The sequence below is a fragment of the Pangasianodon hypophthalmus genome, chromosome 15, assembly GCF_027358585.1.
Source record: "Pangasianodon hypophthalmus isolate fPanHyp1 chromosome 15, fPanHyp1.pri, whole genome shotgun sequence".
Classification (NCBI taxonomy): Eukaryota; Metazoa; Chordata; class Actinopteri; order Siluriformes; family Pangasiidae; genus Pangasianodon; species Pangasianodon hypophthalmus.
Genome location: NC_069724.1, coordinates 5,804,405 through 5,826,500, shown reverse-complemented (window position 1 = coordinate 5,826,500; position 22,096 = coordinate 5,804,405). Strand labels below are relative to the sequence as shown.

General features: G+C 36.8%; 1 protein-coding gene across 14 annotated transcripts in view; it reads left to right on the top strand.

The window, feature by feature from the left end:
- The window catches only part of nrxn2a (neurexin 2a), a 342,233-nt gene that overhangs the window by 175,435 nt on the left and 144,702 nt on the right, over positions 1–22,096 (top strand). For all 14 annotated transcript variants that reach the window (XM_034311208.2, XM_026938618.3, XM_053240211.1 and 11 more), the window contains 3 exons: positions 108–298; positions 6,346–6,519; positions 8,365–8,487. In XM_034311208.2, coding sequence (XP_034167099.2) covers positions 108–298; positions 6,346–6,519; positions 8,365–8,487 — 488 coding nt within the window. The remainder of the gene's footprint in view (positions 1–107; positions 299–6,345; positions 6,520–8,364; positions 8,488–22,096) is intronic.

The window sequence follows — 22,096 nt, the reverse complement described above, 5'->3', positions numbered from 1 at the left end:
GCTTTATGACATTGTCTATTGTTAAAAGTGCTATGCAAAGTAATTGTAATGAAAAAAAAAAATTGACCTATTATCTGTATTCCTGGATTTTCATTGATGTTTTGCAGGTATATCCATTATGTCTTCGACTTGGGCAATGGGCCATCACTCATGAAGGGCAACTCCGACAAGCCACTCAACGACAACCAGTGGCACAATGTGGTGGTGTCTCGAGATGACAGCAATGTGCACACACTTAAGATCGACTCCCGCACTGTCACCCAGCACTCCAATGGAGCCCGCAACTTGGACCTCAAAGGTAGCACTACATCTTTAAACCCATCCTCTCAAATGCTCCCCATGTTCAAAATTCAACTGTTTCTAAACTAGATTAATGATAGGACATGGGTAAAAAAAAAAAGGCACATTCTCTGGGCCTTGGGAAAATCCTTCTGACCTTTTCGGGACCCTTCTGAAAATGCTATTAAAATCCTGTCATACAATTCCAGCTAGCCATTTTTCTTGTATTTAAGTTTGGGTCCATGAAAACTGTAATCAGCAGCTGATCCTTGGAGCTATTTATAAAACTGTCAGCTCACCAGGTACATCGATTTTAGACATTAAAAAAATCTCCCACAATGTACATTTACCTCTACCTCTAGTACAATTCATTTTTCTGTTCATAGTTAGAAGAACAACAGCAGTGCCTTCTGGAAAAGAGTCAATTTGGGCTTATGATTTCACATTTGCAAACTAGGAAACCTGATTCAATCTTGTGTGGTTATTGCTGGAGTATATTGAGTAATGATTCTGCAGTAAACTAAATTCAGCTTCAATCTGCATATTGTAACTAGAACAAGAATGCAATGTTTCCACTTTCAGACAAATAAGGCATAGCTAATTTAGTCTGGTAGACTAAAAGACTTAAAAGACTTCTTTAAAAAAAACTCTTCGGATTTCAGTTTTTGGCATATCTCAAATAATGCACAAGTTAATAAACAAGAGAATAAATTGAACACAGAAGATTGATTCTCTGTATAAACGACTACATGTTAAATGATAAATAACTAGTCTCATATTGAGTGTAAATATTGACCTTTGTCTCAACAAATATTGTTTCACTGCCTATTCATTTACTCTAATAGATTACAGAGGTGACAATTTATATCTCTTCTTTTGCAAGTGATCAATATTAATGGACAAAAAGTATCACAGATGGACTCATCTGTTGTATTTTTTCTGCATTTGTATCTCCCAGAGAGGTTAATGAAAGTCTGTGGCAACATCAGTTCATCTCAAAAGCATCCTCCTTGCAACATCATTTTGCATTCAGTTTGCTTTTTTAATGTTTAAATGAAATCCTATAGGATTGCATACACTGCAGGAAAAAACTATAGCGTGTAGAGTGTGTGTTTTAAAATTTTAATTTACTTTTTCCTTTGACTTTGAAGGTTGTCAGTCATCCGTATCATTTTGATTGTCGTATCTTATAAAGCACCTCAAGTCTTAAGTGACTACATCTTCAAGATTATACAACACCTTCATTTTGCTAAATAAGCAGTGCTGATGTCTTCACATTATACACAGAGGATAAAATGCAGTAATTGAGGTTATGTCTTTTTGTACACAGAGATTATTTTTTTAGCTTGACAAAATGTTGAGTCGTCACTTTAAGAAAATTAATAATAATAAAGTATGCATGGGCAGCATTATGGTGCAGCGGGTGGTACCACCGGTCTGATCCTAAGCTCAGGTTACTGGCATACATCCATGGTGTATTCCCACCTCACACCCTGTGTTCCCAGAATAGGCTCTGGTTCATAAGTGTGCATCATTCACAATGACTAAGCTCTGTTGGAGTTTTCAAAGCATTTTCTGCACAATAAACTACAAATATAAATGAAAGAATAAAAACTTGTTCATTTGTGTTTATTAATCATGGTCATGCTTTTCTTCATTTCTTTGGTTTTCTCCAGCTTTATGGTCACATCGAAGAGGGCGATATTTCCTCAGGATTAGAAGTCTGCTTTGATAAACAGCCATTTGTGTAGCAAAGAAAAAAAATCAAGTCAATTTGATTTTCAGTCCTCATATGTAATAAAGTCTAAATCAAATAAGGCTGCAAAGCGACATTTCCTGCTGTCAGTACAACAGGCTCCAAGGGCCCTTTTATTTCCTTTCTTTAGAACGAGTCCTTTAAACATCAGAAGAATAGTCTCACAGTATGTGTCAGTTGTAATTGCTCAAGCAATTATGCAGCATAGATTTGGGGGTGGGGGAATGGGGAGAAGGGTTTGCAGAAATCTTCCAGCTCTGGGCCGTTAGTGTGATGTGAAAAATGAGCATCCTCAAATGGGACGAATTGGCTGGCAGTGATGCATGAATTTTGGATCCATCAATAGAGAGTAATGGTTGACCTGCTCTATTTGTTGGTGTGATAATACAGTCAGAATGCTTATGCCAAGCTTCTTGGTGAGGTATTTGCTAATTGAGCTATTTTCCTGAAGAATTGGCTGCTTTTGTGACGCTCACAACTGTTTAAGATTAATTTGTTTCATTGATCTGAAAGTTACTGGAATCATTTCCTCTCAATTAATTTGAGTGAGTCAGCATATGCCAGCGTGAAGTTGCAGTGTTATGTACGGGGATGTGGGCTACATCCAAACCTGATGTTAGGTTGGAAAATCTGCATCGTGTTTGGGGTAGTGGCTGAGCCAGAATGCTTACAGGACCACACACATCTGCCATACTAATACTGGTGCTAATTCTCTGAATAAAGCTGATGCTCTATTGGATTCAGGTCTGGTGACTGGGGAGGCCAATGAAGTACAGTGTCATGTTCATGGACCCAGATTAAGATGACACAGAGCATTATCATGCCATAAAGAGATGCACATTGTCAGTAACAATACCCAGTTTGGCTGTGGATTTTAAACGATGATCAGTTGGTATTAAGTGGCCAAATGTGTGCCAGAAAAACATTCCCAACAACATTAAACCACCACCAAAAGCCAGAACTGTTGACACAAGGCAGATTGGGTCTATGGGTTTGTGCCAAATTCTGACCCTACCATCTGCATATAGCAGTAGAAATTGAGATTCTTCAGATTTCAGCTGTCCAGTGAGCCTGTGCCCTCAGTAGCATTAGATTCCTGTTTCTGGTGAATTTGGAGGAAACCCACACGGAAACAAGGAGAACATGTAAAACTCCACACAGACAGTAACTCAGGATCAAACAGCAACGTTACCTGCTGCATATAAAAGTCTCCATACATAGGGGAAATTAACACTTTTTAGCAAAATGTAACTTTCTATATTAACAAAACATCCTCTACATGATTGGCATTTCTTTGTAAACACACATGGAGTCGTCTCTCCCAGTCATGATGAACCTGTATCAACACATCTGGTGTTATGCATGTAATTGCATATCCATCACAACCTTGCGACAGCTTCCCGATCTAGCCATGAGAATGATTTCAAAATGCTTTTCTTCTGTCAAAGGCATTTGTAAAGGCTATCTGAAAAATAAAAATAATATAAACTAAGTATAAAAAATTTTGGAAGATATTTAGCTAAAAAGTGTTAATTTCCCCCATGTATGGAGACTTTTGGGACACCCTATATATATATATATATATATATATATATATATATGTATATATATATATACACACACATCTTTGGTTTTAAAACTTTTAAAACCCTAATCCTAGCCCAAAAGTATTCATATATGCAAAAATTTTAATAAAAATTGTTAAAAATAACAAGTGTTTTTAAATGGAAAAGTGAAATTTAGTCTGCATACATCTGCATGCTGTTATCTGCTAGAATCTTAGGTTTGGAAGCTGAAGTGCTCTGGATTCTGTAACCTTAACCATAATCCTAGCCCTATGACTATAGGTTTAAATAAAATGTTATATCCATATGTTATATACACATCAGCTAAGAACATGAACATGAGAAAGTTTACATGTATATCTACCATTAGCATTTGTTGATGTCCACATTAATCACATAAAATTTTAGTTGTGTCAGATTGGTTGTGTAATTGGAGGACGTACACTGTTGGTGCTTGAGGTAGTAGCAGTTGGAAATGGTAACAGTTATAGCAGGGTTCTGATCATGTAGTCAGGGCTAGTGGTCATGGAACACAGCAAATTTCCCTGCCTTCCTTACATAGTGTTCACCAGCAGGGATATAACTCAGTTGTGCCCCATCACATCGCTCCAGACACATGGATGGGGATGTCATTTTTACAGTTCCAGTGCAACTCCTTCGTCTGAAAGCAATTGATTTTGCTCCCACCTTGCAACAAAAGGGCCTCCGTGCTTCCCCGCTCCATTCATCCATCGGATGAGTATTGGGTGTATAATTGGATGTGTGTGATTGAAGTCTCCCCAATAACCCTTCTATAACAGTGAGACACGTAGAGCTAATGGTGTGCCCACACTGTTTCCCATGACCTGCTCGGACTGTGAATCATTCTCCTGAGGTAGCTGGCAGGACATTACTGTAGGCCTGCTTCAGATCTGCACAGAGCATTGGCTGTGAAAATGAGGAAATTCATTTATGCCATATCCTCAAATAGAAATGTTTTGCCATGCATGTAAAATTGAAGTTTTTTTTTTTGCTAACAGAGCTTGTGTGCAGGTTGTGATATAGAATGTACTATCTTCTATTCCTTCCATTCCCTTCTATTAAAATAGAAAAACGTTTTCTAAGAATGCAAGCTTTAATGAACACAAAATAAAACAACACATGAGTGATGCAACAGAAAAACATTCACCCTGTCATTGTGTGATTGTGAGTTTGAATCCCAATAATGCCACAGCCTGCATTGGCCATGCTCTCAGGGAAGGAGGGATGGTATACCCTCTTGACAATCGTTGGCTTCTGTGGGCTCATATATGAGGAAGAGGGTAGACAGCACTTTCCTCTGAGTGTGTTACGCTGCCCTGTGAGCATCAGGTCAAAAAGTTGTGGTAGTCGGCTTCACGAGTCTTGGACGAAGCACGTGTTAACCTTCACCCTTCCTGGTTGGTAGCTTTCATAAGATAGCGGAGAGTTAGTTAGTGAGTGCGAATTGGGGAAGAAATTGACTTGAAATGATTCTCACAATAGTAAGGCTTATGTATGTAAAAATATGTCCCAACTTGATAACAGCTGGAAAAAAGTGAGAAAATACACCACACATTTTCAAGGAGCATATAAACAGAGCATACATTCATGCTCTTTTATTTTGTGTTTTGAAGTTTCTTTTGGCACATCTCACTGCTTTAACTGTTATACTTAACATTTAATTATGAATACATGTGGCAAGTTTTAGTTTCACTCTTTCAGCAGTCTCTCTGAGAGCCGAACTCTCCACATTAGCAGTCAGCTAATGCAAACAACCTCGTTTACATCTTGCAGGCAATTTATCAGAATGCACACAAATTAGCAGTTTTTGGGATCTGACTTCAAATTATGAACGCCTGCTTGTTATGAATTGTATACACCATTTGTATTCATTTCTTTTTTCTTTTCTTTTTTTTGGTATGAGTCGATAAGTAGGAACATTTTTCATATGAGAATCATGTAGAAAATATGGAGGTGCTGTTTTTATATTTATAAAGTGTGGGAAGAGGCCAGTAAATACAGAAAAAGTGCAAAATTATGAAAACGCCATGTCCCTGCTGTTGGATCAAACTCAACGCATTTTAAAGGCACCTTAAATGATGATCTAATTGGCCTTAGTCAATTTGAGGCAGAAAAAGCATGTTTCGGCATACAACCAGGGAAAGCAGACTTCTGCACAGTGGGCTGGAAATTGCCATATGTATTTCTCCTTGTCAGTTATAGAGCATAATTGCCTGTCTTTCTGCCAAAGCTCAGTGAAATTGGATAGAAATTTCACTCACAAATAATGCCCTCTAAGCATGCTTTCCTCAGCCAGGTGATTAGAGGGTCCTTCTCCATCTTTAGCCACTTCCACAGGATGTAATTGCTAAGAATTAGTACCTACATAGCAACTGATTCTCATTCTGTGCTAGCTATGTGTACAGTATAACCACACTGCAGATGTGTGTGTGAATGTGTGTGTCTGTGTGCAAACCACAGGTTCATATCCTGTGCAATTTGATACTCATTTCTGGAAGCACATTTTCTCTTATTCTTCTGAACACCAAAAGTAAAAGGTATCAAGTGATTATTAATAAAAACAAAAGGCTTATCTTATCTTATGAAGTACCACTCAGAAGATGAAATGCTTATCCTGCCATATTCATCTGTTATATGATGAATGACTTTGTTTATTTTCTTTATTTTTTTACATGCATACCACATTAATCTCAGATTTGGTAAAAACCTTGTCTGATTTTTTAGGGGAGCTGTACATTGGTGGTGTGGGGAAGAGCATGTACAACAGTCTGCCTAAGTTGATAGCATCTCGAGACGGTTATCAGGGCTGCCTGGCTTCTGTGGACCTCAACGGCAGGCTGCCAGACCTCATCAGTGATGCCCTACATAAGGTGGGCCAAGTGGAGAAAGGATGTGACGGTGAGTTTCTGTTTCTTTTGTTTATTTCATTGTAATTTTCCCCATTACATCTCTAATTTGATCATTTGTCAATTCCCACCCGCTAACTCTCCTCTGTCATACAACAGCTAACAAGTGGGGAGGGTGAAAGCTAACACTTGCTTCCTCCGAGACAAGTGAAGTACACACACTGAAGGCTCAGTAACCTCACTAGTAAAATGCCACGAAAAACAGCCAAGAGTGTGCTAACAGGGAACAGGTAGAACTAATGAAAGGAGATTATGTCACAGATCATGTGACCAAGTTTGTATTTTGTTGTTTGGCAAAGGATTCTGGGAACTGGAGTACACGGAGCAGATGTGACAATTGGTAGTGTGTGTAGCTGTGCTACTGGGGATTTGAAACACCTCAGTGCCGCTTCTGCTTTGAAAAACAGGTGATTTCCGACCCAGATACCCAGCTAACAGGTCCTGTGGTAAGAAAAACTGACTCAGATGAAAATTAGAGAATGATTAACACAAACTGTGGATGGAAAAAAATACTCTACAACATGTGTCAAGCACTACTGCTCTACAATTTGTCTATGAACACATCTCACATTACTTAAGTGGTAGCCTTTTTTCTCCTAATTCAAGGGTAGTTACCATAAACTGCCGTATGTATGTGCACTCTGGTTTCTACCATGCCTGGCTTGACCGCAATCTGAAATTTGGGTTAAATTTCAATGCCTGTGTGCTGCACTGATCACACTAACATCAAAAACAATTCAGAAGCACGTATTTGTTGTGCTGGCAGTGGCATAACCAGAAATTAATTTTGGTGGGATGAGGAAATATAAGAAAAAAATTATCAAGATTGTTTTCCTGATCTGTACATTAAATTGGTAAGTCTGACACACTCATGCATTTCAAGTGAATGTCAGACAGCAGTAGCATTAATATCTTTGCCGTAAAAGACCTTTATGACAGTTCCACAGAAAGTAATTAAAATAAAATGTTAATAACAAGGGAAAATTACATCATATATTATAAATCCTGATCTACTTTTCTTTTCCAGTAAACTACCTCAGCGGCTAATACTAGTACAAACTACTCCTTCTGACCTCCTCGTCTCTGTGCTAATAGTGTAACTACTGGCTAGTGGCTTTCAAAAAGAAACAGGATAAAATGCTTCATCTTGATTGGCTAATCCCTGTTTCTCATCACAGCAGCTGGTGTCCAAAAAAATGTGATTAACCAGCGTAATGCATTCATTAAAAAATTTATTCTAATCAGTATAATAAATATTATTACCTAATAATGCCTACATTAGTTTATGTTAGCTTTTTTTCTACAGAAGCATCCTACAGTGGATTAAAAATCTACACACCCCCATTAAAATGGCAAGTTTTTGTGATGTAAAAAAAATGAAACCAAGACAAATCATGTCAGAACTTTTTCCACCCTCAAAGTGAAATTACAATATAAAAATTAAGTGAAAAAATCAAAAACATTTTAGGGAAAAATAGGAAAAATAAAAAAACTTTTTGACATGGCAATAAAAAACATCTTGACTTGGCAATATTTTCTCACTCTTTCTTGTAAAAACATTCTAGATCCATCTAGAATGGGCTATACATATATAATTTTATATACATTATACATACATATATAATTTTTATAACATGATTTATCTTGGTTTCATTTTTACATGACCAAAACCTGCCATTTTGCCACTGTATTCTAATTTCCGAACCTTAGTTATTGGTTATTGATATCTGGATATGAAATCTGTTTGTCTCATGTGCCTGGGCTAATGATTTGTCCACTCCTGTACTCCTGTAGAATGTACTGTGTTCTCATATCTATGGTTCTTCCATTCCTCCAGCTGGCCCAGGCACGACCTGCTCCGAGGACTCGTGCTCACATCAGGGGGTGTGTCTCCAGCAGTGGGAAGGCTTCACCTGCGACTGCACCATGACCACATACGGCGGCCCCCGCTGCAGTGACCGTGAGTACCCTTTACACTCCTGAGTTCAAGAACCGGTGCCTGTTTAGCCGAAACACTGAGACTTCTAATTAGCTGTGCATATTAGACTTAGATTTGTGCACTTCAAACACCTTTAAATATTTGAGAGGTAATGCTAATTAATAGATTCTATTAGTGCAGTAACAAATGAGGAGGCGTTGCTTATATCTCCTAGTGACCTGATAATGCAAAGAGCTGTTATGTGGATTGCATGTTATTTACTAATTATCCACTGAGATTTAGTTACTTATATGCACTTTTTTTTTTAACTATAGCACACTATTAAAATGATTCTGGTGTTCTAATGAAAGTGCAGTGACACTGTATATATAGTAGTTTGATCATCTTGTCACATTTCAATGACAATTCTCCTGAGACATGCTGATCAGGAAAGAAACTGGAAAGATAGAATTTACTTTCCTAAACTGATCTGCAGGTGAGTGTGTATCCATGTGTGTGTGTGTGTGTGTGTGTGTGTGAGTGTGTGTGGGCATGTTTTTATATCTTGGTGGGGCCAAATGTCCCTACAATGTGGCTGCCATGAGAAATATGTGTAGCATAGCATTAATTAGCTGCATTAATGATTACATCAATGGAAGGTCCTCACAAGGGTAGTAAGACAAGCTTGTGTGTATGTGTGTTTGTGTGTTTACTCCCTTTGGATTAACAAGCAAGGAAGCAGCAGGAGGAAATTAATTGAGCTGTTAATGCTGTTTTTGTTGTCTGGTTAAGGACATTATTGGTTGCTCCCTCCTAACAAAACTAAGCATAATGTCACTATAATGGATGGTTCATACACACTGAACCTGTAGTACTATTTGTTATTCAGTGTGTACTCTTTTTCAAGCAGCCTACAGCATGGCTACTTAGCTTGAATGTGACCAAACTCCTGAATATCATCCTGTTATTGAATGTAATTTCTCTTTCAGTTAGTGTCAACATGAAGCCTTTGCCCTTTAGGCATTTAAAGATAATAACTGATTTGCGTGGCTGCGTGCCTCACAAGTCATGCATATCAAGCAGCTGAGTGTCATGCGAAAGTGTCATATGTCCTGTGTAATAAAATGACAACTGGAAGATCAAGCAGCAGGCTTGATGTACCCCAGTGTTTGTTTACTAAGTTATGGATTATAGAGAGAGTGTGTATACATGCACAAATGTTTAAACATAGGTGAAACGAAGAGGATTTGGTCAAACAGCTGCGCTAGAAAAATAATTCTTTTTTTTTTAATGTATTCCAGTTAAAGCACTCAAAGGGTCTCACAGTAGCAAGTCAAGGCTACAGCACGTTTGAAATACATGGAACCATTTAAAGTGCCCCTGAAATCAAAATTGGTGTTTCAGAGCTTTTTGTCCCTGTCCTGTAGTGTTATAGACAAAAATACCATAGTATATCTATAAAAAATAGAAAAAGAATTTTATAGTTCATCACTTATGGGAAAACAATCAAAACCTTTTGGATTTGGATTTGACACCTTGGTGCTGCATTCAAAGTTCATTTAAATTAATTTTTATTAATTTAAGCCCTCATACAGTTTTAATTATTTAATTAATTTGAGCCCTCATACAGTGGATATAAAAAGTCTACACACCCCTGTTAAAATTGCAGATTTTTGCAAGATAAATCATGTCAGATCTTTTTCCATCAAGCAAATAATTTAATGTGAAAAACAAACAGAAACATTTTAGGGGGAAAAAAGATAAAGAAAAAAAAAGTATAATAACTTAGCTGCACAAGTGTGCACACCCTTTTATAATAGGGCAGATGACTGTGCTCAGAATTAACCTATCTCATTCAAACTCATGTTAAATAGTAGTTATTATACACCTGTCGTCACTGAAGTGATTCTGATTAACTCCAAGATCAAAGATATAATCAGCTGTTTCTGTAGGATTTTCTTGACATCTTCTTGGTTTCATCCAACTGTTGAAGCCATGATCCAAAGAGCTTACAAAGCATGTATGGGATTTCAGTGTTGGAAGTTCTTGATAAAGAGAGGGGTACAAAAGAGTTTCCAAAACATTACATGTGCCATGGAGCACAGTGAAAGCCATCATCAACAAGTGGAGAAAATGGGGCACCACAGTGATATTACCAAGTACAGAATGTCCCTCCAAAATTGATGAAAGGACATGAAGCAAACTTGTCAAGGATGCTGCCAAGAGGTCTACATCAGCAATAAAGGAGCTGCAGGAATATAAGGGAAGTACTGGTCACACCCTGCATGCGACAACAATCTCTTGGGTTCTTAACATGTCTGGGCTATGGGGTAGGGTGGCTAGATGGAGCCCTTTCTCATGGAAAACAAATCACCTATGCCTGTATAAATCACCCCAAACCATGTGGCAAAATGTGTTATGGTCTGATGAGAGCAAGGTAGAATGTTTTGGGCATAATTCTAAAAGATATGTTTGGCACAAAAACAACACTGCTTATCACCCAAAGAACACCATACACATAGTGAAGCATAGTGGTTCACTATGGTGGGTCACTCTTCAACTGGGACTGGCACTCTAGTCAAGATAGAGGGAATCATGAACAGCTCCAAATACCAATTTATTTTGGCAAAACAAACTTGCAAGCTTCTGTTAGACAGCTGAAGATTAAGAAACATTTCACCTTCCAGCACAACAATGACCCAAAGCACAAATCCAAGTCATCAAAGGAATAGCTTCAGAAGAAGTTCAAAGCTGTAAAATGGTTCAGTTAGAGTCCAAATCTAAATCTTATTGAAAACCTGTAGAATGACATGAAGAGAGCTGTGCACAGGAGATCCCCTGATAGACAGCTGTTTAATATAACCTTAAAGACATCAAACTTGTTTTTGTCTAACCTAAAATAGCCCTGGAACCAGTCATCATAGTGCCACAGCTGGTAGTTTATCGAGATGATAATCTCATGAACCCATTTTCTTGCCCTCTGTGTTTTGTCTCTCCAAAGGACAGCCAAAGTGAGAATCATTTTTGTTTGAAATTTAGATATTTTTTGGATTTAGAAACATGCAAAATGGGCTATAGCTCTATGAATGATCTACTGTATGTTTTTAACTGTATCTTGATGACGTAGTACCACTTCAATTATGGGAAACCAACACGTTATCAGGAAATTAATCTTTTTAATGAAGCATACACACAGCAGGAACAGATCATTTTAGGGATGCTTACAGTATTTATCATTGCAAATTTGCAGTGCTTGTACAGATTTTCAAAAATGAAAATAAATGTTTTGTTAATTAGAAACTAGAGTAAAAATTCATTAAACGGTTTCATTCATAGTAGGCAAAGAAAAACAATCACTGGTCATAATAGTTGAGTCAATATTAAAAGATGTGTCTCTGAATATTTCTTTCACCAAAATCATAAGCTGGTCTTAAAGTATTACATTTTTTTGTGATTAATTAAAATATGTATGAGGGTGAATCAAAGTAAAACAAAATATGTAAAAAGAGCAGTCTTTTTGTCTCCATTAAAACAGGAGATGAGCCAATCAACTCTCCAATATTAACTGACATCACTTGTAAGCCACTTCCCTTTCTCTGATCTCACATGTTCTCAGGGCTCTCAGCCCTCGCTTTATGTCAAGGTAAATGGAGAATGTTTCGAGTTTATTAATATGAAATAAAATCTATCACTGTATGTTCAACTAAGCCAACATTAAACAAGTATATATTTAACATCAGTTAATTGTAATTATTAGGGATGTCACCAAAAATTTCAACCAAAAATGGCAAAAACATCACTTTCTGATTGCTGATTCTTTTTGAATAGCTAAACAACCATTCCACCAATAGATATCGCCTTGCTGTTGTTTGGTTCTGAGGGATTTATCCTAACTACTTTCCTATGAGGTTTAATGTAGTTCCTGAATAATTCATAATAGTTACTGAATAATCTGCTCTGATGTGAATAACTGAATAATAATGGAAGACTTTAAGGGGTTAAAACAGGAGAAGAAAAATGTTTATAGGCTTCAGCCGTGGTGTGTGCTTCTGTCTCCGCGTGATTAATGTTTGAATCATGCTCCTTTTTTCTGTCTTAATGAGCTGTGCAGTAATATGTAAGAAACATTAGTAAGAAATAGTGCAATATTATTTACATGAGCGCTCAATTAAAGTTCTGAAAAAGGAAATATTACACTGATTTGTCTAATAGCCATGACCAAAGATTAATTTGGTGGGTGAGCCAGCTGTGCAGTCATTTCTTTGTTACTATATGGATTGAAATCATACTGAAGTTTTCAATATTCATGTCTGTGCTAAGGGTTTAAAATAAATTTTTTAAAGTGAATTAACTGCAATTAGGATTGCTAGATCTTGACATAAAACAGCGTTTAAATGACCACATTTTGTTTTAATGAGTCTTTAATGTATGAAATACACAATTGTGTTGACTGAGGACAAAACATGAAACTGTAGTAGTAGTAGTAGTAGTAGTAGTATCGTTAAATTCTCCTTGTTTTTCAGTTGACTACAACACTGCTTTCAGGAAATATTTACAGGTAGATTTCTATAATTAGCTGAGATCCTTTAGGGGTATCACACACATTGCATTCTCTAAATGTGTGACAATCAACACTTTTTTTATTCAAAATTCTGAATGGGTGTTGGAGTTACAGAACATATAAATAAGACATTTATAAATACAACACTCTAGTGAACATTAACATGAATTAATTGGGTATATCATGATGACACATAATGTCCTCTCTGCACCAGTGCTAACTTATTAGGTGCCTCAGGAAAGTTTAGATTCTCCACCCGTAATATGACTAGATGTGCAGTAATAATCTGGTGATGCATCTGGTAGACTAGAACTTTTTTCAAGAACTTGTTTTGTGGATGTTCTACAACATCCACTGCAAATATAAATGGATAAAAAAATGTGTCTTTTCAGAAGACTTTCCCATGTTGGAAAACTTACTGATTCAAAATTTACTGACTGACACTGGAAACTCATTCCATTTTTCTTTGTTAAATAAGAAAAATTCTTTATTATTGGTCTTAGATTATGTAGCACATCAACCATACAAGTCCCTGTGAATGAACTGTTATGGAATCAGTTAATATAAACCTGTGATGGGTCTTGTTACTGACACTGTAGTCAGAGTTGTGTTATTATGGAAAATATATTAACATCATCTGACCAATCAGAATCGAGAATTCAGCAGTGCTGGTGTATAATAAGCCATGTGTGACCTACTTCACGTTCTGAGTCGTGTATAATATCTGCTTTCAGGCAATACACATATTATATTTGTGTTCAAAATATCAGATGAAATATGATTTAAATACCATTTGGCATTAAACGTTGTGTTCAAATTAATTAGACCAGTTACTCTTGGGGAAACATCAACATTTTTTGAGACACAAGTATTAATACACGTGCACACACCCACACGTGCAGGCTAATACATTAATCTGACAGGGCTGGCGTCTTCATCTTGTCGGTGAAACACTTCTGTTATTGATTGGCCAATATTGAATGAGATGATACTTTTCAGCCAATGTTATGTAGCTTTGATCCTCCACAGCCATTTATCCCTGTTTCTGCTACACCTTGTAAATAACACAGAGTGGGAAAGAGAACGAGAGAGACACAATGTACAGCTCATTAGCTCCTGCAGACAAACACAGCTTTTTCTTGAAAGTAGCAAATACATCATCTCCTCTTTGGGATTTTCAAATATATTTATTTTCTTTTGGATTTTACAGTAATAATGACAGGCAGAAAGCCGAGAGATAGGAGGTAAGGGATATAGTGTGTCAGACCAATTAAAGCTCTGAATCTTGGAGGTAAAGAAGCTGAGTAACACTGGCATCTAATCAGAAACCCAAGTGACAGCATTTAACTAGGTTTAGTCAAATAAAGCGCAAAAAATGACTAATATAATGAGTCACATTTGTTCTTTAGAAATAGCAAAATAATACCTTTTAAGTGTAAAACTGTCAAACTGTTTTTTCCCTGTAATTTAAATATCACATTAATGATGTACTACTCAAGCTTACCAAATAGCAGACATTAAAAGCAGCTGTTAAATCAGCCATTAAATCAACTTATTGACTTAATGCATGGTTATTTGTATTTTCACATTACAACTAGACGTTATTTCTATTTTATTTTATTTCATTTTATTTTTTAATCAAAAAATACCAAAACACTAAAGTGGTGTTGTTCATTGTTGTTGTTGTTGCTGTTCCCATTGGTCTTGTTGCTGCTGTTCTTGTTTCTGTTGTTGTTGTAACTGTTCTTTTTGCTGTTGTTCTTGTTGCTATATATAGTATATGGTTCCTCGTTCAATATATTTATAAATACTACAGGTACTTTTTTTTTGAAACAATAAAGAATATAGTGACATGCACCAGACCCATTAGAGCTCTGAATCTTAGAGGTAAAGAAGCTGAGTCACAGTGGCACCTAACCAGAAACCCAAGTGATGGCATTTAACTAGGTTTAGTCAATTAAAGCACAAAAATAACTAATATAGTGAATGTAAATAAAATGTAGAAGATGGCTGTAATAGAAATTCTGTTGTTGCTTTTCTTGTTGCTGTTGTTGGGCTAAAGGACTGCATTTTGCCCACAGGATGCCTGTTGACTAGACCTGATATAAAATATTCAGACTCTGTTATGGGTAATTAGAGCCAGCGTACGTTGTTATACTTTACATGTAGTTTCCTAAAATTATCCACTCCACATTCATCAGCCAAGGTTATGTTAGCCTCCTGTCTGAAGGACACACTGGGCTGTTTGCTGCGACTGTGTGCGGTGTGTGTGTGTGCGTGTGTGTGCGTGTGTTTATGTGCCTCCTGTTTCCTTTCCGCAGTCAGCATCCAGCCCCTAGCCCCTAGCCCCTTGATATTACATTAAATAGATGTAGTGATTTCATGTCCTGTGTTATGCCTGGCAGCATCAGACTGCAGTCACCTTTCTCCCAGAGCAGCTGCTCAGCCGTCTTTAGATTTCACACAGATTTCACATCGCTTTCTAACTCTGAGCTTTAAATGGACTGAGTTTCCATAGCAGTGATAATCGTCATGTCTGACTTGGGGGGGCAGCATTACCTGATTACAGCTGACACAACAGCTTTGTTGATGCTCCTAGCTCCAGAATTAGTTTTACTTCACGTAGTTGATTCTTAATTTTGCCGGGTCTGCTTTTCTGTATTCTGTAATTTGCTCAAGATATGCACAGAGCATTAATAATATTGTTGGGCGGTTTACTGGAATTCATTTGTGAACTTGTACAATCCAAATGTATATATATATATATATATATATATATATATATATATATATATATATATATATATATATATATGCAATGGGTTGGCACCCCGTCCAGGGTGTCCCCCACCTTGTGCCCCAAGTCCCCCGGGATAGGCTCCAGGCTCCCCGCGACCCTGTGTAGCGGTACAGAAAATGGGTGGATGGGTCTCTTTCTCTCTCTCTCTCTCTCTCTCTCTATATATATATATATATATATATATATATATATATATATATATATATATATATATTTATTTATTTTTTAAATATATTTCTTTTCTGCTCACTGTGGTTGTAAAGAGTAGTTATTTGGGTTACCGTAGTCTTTTAGTATTGAATATCAGGACAACAGAAAGGCTGTGCAGGTCGCTGCTGTCACTTTACACACACACACGTGCACACATGCGAACACACGTGAAGCCAAAATTATGATTATGCAGTTTTGACCACACATCGCTATGGCTAAGTCTCTCATATCCACATAAAGAGATATATACAAAATCATGTGTTTTGGGTGAAATGAATATAGACCCTCCAGTAAGTTAGTAATTAAAAATTAAACATTAACAATTTTTGCATTGTCACCAGAAGTTTACTGCGGAACACTTCCTGATTGCTGATAAAGTTTTTTTTGGGTGTTTCTCTGCTTGCTGTTGCATTGCACTTTACATGACTGTTCAAGCACTTTACGTGACTGTTCAAACAAAATTCTTAGTGGATGATTCCTTAAGATTGTAATACTTTGGTGACATATTCAGTTTAAATTACGTTGAGAGTCTTTCATTTCTGTAAAATGTGCTATCTAGAGGAACATGGAATGACTGATATTATCAGTAATAGTAGTACAAGTATGAGTATTTTTTTTTGGGCCATCACTACCCCATCATTGTTGATGTTATTACTAATTTATCACATACCATAAAGAGGGATGATACAAACTAATACAAACATGAAACCTAAGACTGAGAAAACAAACAGAGGAAGTACAAGAAACGTAAAACATAGATGAATAGAAATGTAATTAGGTTATGATAATGGCAAAGTAATAATAATACTAGTAGCACAGTAACAGCTAAATTAATAATTGTAACTATAGTAATTGTAATAAAAATAATACTTCACAACACCATCATTCGTTTTGTGTGTGTGTGTGTGTGTGTGTGTGTGTGTGTGTGTGTGTGTGTGTAATGTAAATACATGGCTATAACATCCCAGTCTTGCTGTGATTGGTCGTTCTTGTTATATTAGTTGAGATTAGGGATCACTAATGTAAGCAGATGATGAGTGGTGCACAACAATAATCAATTTGTTTTAGTTTTTTCATTGATACATAGTCGATTATTAATTTTTTCAAGGGAGTGAGATTAATGGTATTCTTTGATTTCCAATTCCTCAGTGTAGTTTTCTTGGTGATGCCTGGTGGAAGCACTTTGCTGCTTTTCTTAGTTATATTCATTTCTGAGGTGCATTCAAGCAGAGAAAGTGATGGGGTAAGTGGGGTGAGGCGGTTCAGGAGGAGGAAATATTGACTAGTGACTTGTTGCCAAAAATGTTTAATGACGACTGATGATTAGGTTACAGTTTCAGGGTCCAGGGTACAAATCTGAGCTTGGTTTACTGTTTCTGCCGAGTTCTGCATGTTCTTTCTGTGTCCTTGTGGGTTTCCTCTAAGTACTCCAGTTTTCTGGAAAACCACATGGCAGTATTGGTGCATTAGGGGTTGCACGAGTATAAATTTTAATTAAACCAGAAATTTAAAAAAAGTGGTCTGCTAGTTTTTTATAGTTAAAGTTTTATAGTTATAGTCAGGACATTATTTTTAGTGGTTTTTTTTTTTTTTTTAAATAATTCATCAAATCACAGGCTACAAGTTACATTTCCAGCTCTGGTGCTTTTAAGGCTACAGTGTTAAACAAAAAAAAGAAAGAAAGAAAAAAAACCTAAACAAAAAAAAAAAAAAACAGTGCAAGAAATGTGTAAAATTATAAGTCTGTTTATCATATTACACTATTTATGGACATACCAGTTCTTAAAATACACTCTTGTGGATGACCTGGTGCCAGACACAGCTCAGCTAATATTACTTGATTCTGGAACCCGGAGCATGCAGCATAGAAGCTCGTGTCTACAAACAAAGCCCTCTTTGTAGCTCAATAGCCAGAGTTCATTGGATGGAAGAAGTCGATGTCTACAGCGGTGTCTGGGACACTTTTCTACCAAGTTGAGCTCCAGATTTAGTATTATTCAGAACCAAGCCTGGATCATCTTCTGTGGGCTGGCATGCTCAAAACTAACTAAGTGGAATTGCATAATGAAGAGCAACCCACCACACATAATGTGCTCATAATGTGCTCTAGCTATTACATAGTACTCAGGTAACTATGATAAACATTTCAGAAGCAGAGATTCAACAAGATGTGAGGACAATAGGAGCCTGAATCCATGATGGGTGGCATTCTGTTAAAGGCAATAGGCCACTGAGGGCGATTGATCCGAATGATTGACTTTTCCCCTGATAATGTAATCTGATAGGTCATCTGTTGTTTTACCCTTGAGAAATGCTTTCTAAGTGATGTGTTGATGAGACTGTGAGGTACACTGGACAAAGAGAGGAAATAAAATAACCTCGAGACCAGGTTTACAGTGTGAAAGCTATGAATATTTCATTCTTTTGTTTGCTGTGAAATAATGGCAGATCAAATTGTAACATGGAAGTCACGGTTTTTGTAGATTACATTCAATCAAAAAGCTGAGTGTATCGTGCAGTTTCAATGCAAGTTTCAATGCAAGTTTCATATTTCACTGTATCCCTGAATCCCCAGGAGATCTCATATGTTGAACATGTGATCCTATTTTATTAGGCTTGGTGGGAATCTTTGTTTGTTTAAAGCACATACAGTGCTCACCTTATAATAATAAGCCAGCCTTCTCTATCATTTCTGCTGACTAGTGTTCAGTCAGCAGGCAAACCATCATCAGCTTCCTGTCAGTTCAATATTATCCCAGTGTTACCTGTGAGTCACTTTATTAAGTAAGGAATAAAACATAACAGGGTGTACTCCTGTAGGAAACTAATCAACTGTCTATGTAGCACACCAAGAGGTGTTTTATTCCTCTTTTACCACAGCAATTTGCCAATGATGATGATGATGATAATGGTGATGATGATAATGGTGATGATGATGATGATTATTATTATTATTATTATCGTTATTATTATTAATTTATTAATGAATCACACATCATACTTTTTGTCAGTTTATTGTTACATTTACAGTTATGGAACATCCATGAAACAAGTTAGTCCCTCTTATTACTTACACTAAACAGTTGCTCTTTCACTAGCCTCTCTCTTTGCTTTCTCTTGAAATTTTTGTTTATCTGTTTATTATTATTATTCAGTGAGATGGAGCATCCACCATTTAAGTCCTGGTGTAAGTTGTTACTATAGAAACGATAACATTAGAATCAGCACATTAACATAAACCTGTGATTTGTCTTGCAGCCGAAACTACTTTAGAGCTGCTGTTAGAAAATAAATCACCTTCACATCTACACAACATTATAAATATGTTGTATATCCTTATTTTTACTTGAAAGAGGTGAAAAGATGGTCCTGTGTGCCTTAATGGCATTGTGTAGAAGCCAGACGATTCCCTATAATAAGAATAGTAAACATAATCATCTCCTCTGGCTTTAGACAATGTTGAAGTGGGATTTTTGCATTGTGTCGTGGCTGAGAGATGAAGGAGTAGAGGCTGACAGAATTAGGGCGACTCTAAGCTGAGGTTTTTGCCATGTGGCAGCTGATCTCGCTCCTCTCAGCACGGCCACATGTCTTTAACAGTCGGGCGCTGAGTGAGAGTCGCTCGCTGCACAAAGGCAAAAGCCTGAACCTGTCAATAAAGCACCATGAGTTTTCAGCTCCCTTTTTGCATTAGCGTATTCCAAAACCTGGGTGTTATTGCAGTTTCTCTTATTCCTTTTACTAAATCTTCTGACATGTTGAATTCACCATGCTCCTATGTTATAACCAACTGAGGCGTTTTAGTGGGTGTCAGACTTTACTGTGTTGTCTGTAAGGATTCTTGGATTAAAATGATATGAACGAGATTTATTTTAAAATATTTATATAAAGTCAATTTATTCAAACTCCTCGAGTAAAACTTTTTTAGTAGCAGAAATGCCATAACATTTACACCTTTAGTGATACAGAAGACACCTGAAAACTTTTCTGCTTTGTTCCAAATATTTGTTTGGTTTTGATTACTTTTGTTTGCGCTGAATTTATCTAGGTGAATTGAGAATTAACGAGTCTAGGTCTTATGAGCCAACAGAGGACAGGAAGGCGTGACTGTGGTCTCTGTGTAGTAAAAAATAGAGGAGCTGCTAATGATCTAATTACAGATAAAAGATGGCCTGGAAGTCTCACATTTACTCCTATTAAAATCTACAAATATACATGAATATGCAAATTGAAAACGCCCCTGTGTCCTCCCCTTGCAGCTGTCACAGTAAGAAACAAGTGGGCTTTAAGTATCAGAGCTGTGATTTATATAACAGTAGCCAAACTTGTGAACTTATTCTGTAAGTAAGGAATAAAATACAACAGGATATTGTTTTTAGGAAGAACAGGGTGGTGCAGTACAGCCCTGATACCAGTTCCTGTTAGCTGTTTTCCTGTTACAGCTCATCCTGGAGTGATGTATTCCTCTTATACCACAGCAAATATTTTTATTTATTTATTTATTTATTAAAGAATGCCACATCTTACTTTTTATCCATTTATAATTACATTTATGTTGTGGAATGTTGGCAAAACAGGTTTGTTTATGTTATCACTTATAGCAGCTATAAATTGCTCTTGAATGAAATACAGCTTGTTAATGAGTTCGATAACATATTAGAATAGTGAATTAATATTATAAACCTATAAACTTGTGATTTTACAATTGGCACTGCTGACCAAGATGTGCTGTTGTAGAAAATTAATCAAGCTTCTGACCAGTTAGATTTGAGAATTCGGCAGTTTAAAACGTTGGACTACTGATCGGAAGGCCGCGAGTTCAAATCCCAGCACTGCTGGGCCCTTGAGCAAGGCCCTTAACCTTCAACTGCAAAGTTGTATAAGTGAGATAAATGTAAGTTGCTCTGAATAAGGGTATCTGCCAAATTCCATAAATATAATCACAATTAATTAAAATGTTTATCAGTAACTTTAGCTAAGTTAACTGGCTGGATTAGCATTCAGATTCTGTGGCAAAATGTTTTCAGGCACTCTTAAAATTTGAATATTTAAATTATGATTGGTTCTAAAGATTTTGAGCATGAGCTTGTGCATGACATCCTCTACGCTGTGGTACGAAGGTACTCAACAAAACGGTTGTAGCATCATTTGGTTGCTTTTCATACAAATGTTTCAACACATTTGAACCAAATACATATCAATATAATCAGAAGCAGCAGTCAATAATTACAGTCCACAACTAAGCTACAGCTTGTGCCACATTAATTTACATACCAATCTGACATTAAATTGCATCCTTGCAGTCATACAGTTTGACATGTCATGTTAAATAATAATTACTTTTGATAATATTTAAAAACAAGTGTTATCTCTTGCCTGAGAAAATGGCTGGGTGGAAAATATTAAATGATTTAAAATAAAATGTGTAGAAGGACAGAACTGTGTAATTTATGCTACAAAGAGCAGCACAAATTGGTGCATACTATACATTAGTAACTTTTGAGTTTTGACAACAAGAAGAGAGGGCTTCTGGCATTCTCTTGTGCCATAAATTACAGACCCCAGAGAAGCACATTACTGTCCTCTGACAGCAACAGCAAGAAGCGAGATGTAACAGTGACAGGCGAATGAATGATCCTCTTCCTGCTGCTCTTTCTTTTCCTCATAATAGAAGCCTAATAATTACACACAGAGAGTGCAAAACATGCAAGAGGCTTCAGCCACCAGTTTCTTTGCTGTCTGCTTTTCTGTGGTGAGATTGGCGTTTTTTCAATATTTAGTGGCAATGAAGGTCAGCCTGATAAAGAGCCCTTTTAGATGCGTCTAACAGTGATGTGGCCTGGATTGGCAGTATCTTGCTTCAACAGCCAAATGAACATTTGCCATCTTTGTTCTACAAAAATAAAGGTGTCAACGGATCTAGAGCCTATACCGGGATTTTTGTATCAGAGCCCTGATGTATGTAACAGTAGCCAAACCTGTCAACATACAATATACCATAATTAAGAGATATCCTATGAGTATAAGTGTTTATACTGAATATCGGCACAGCTGTGATTTGGCGTAGGCATGAAGCTGCA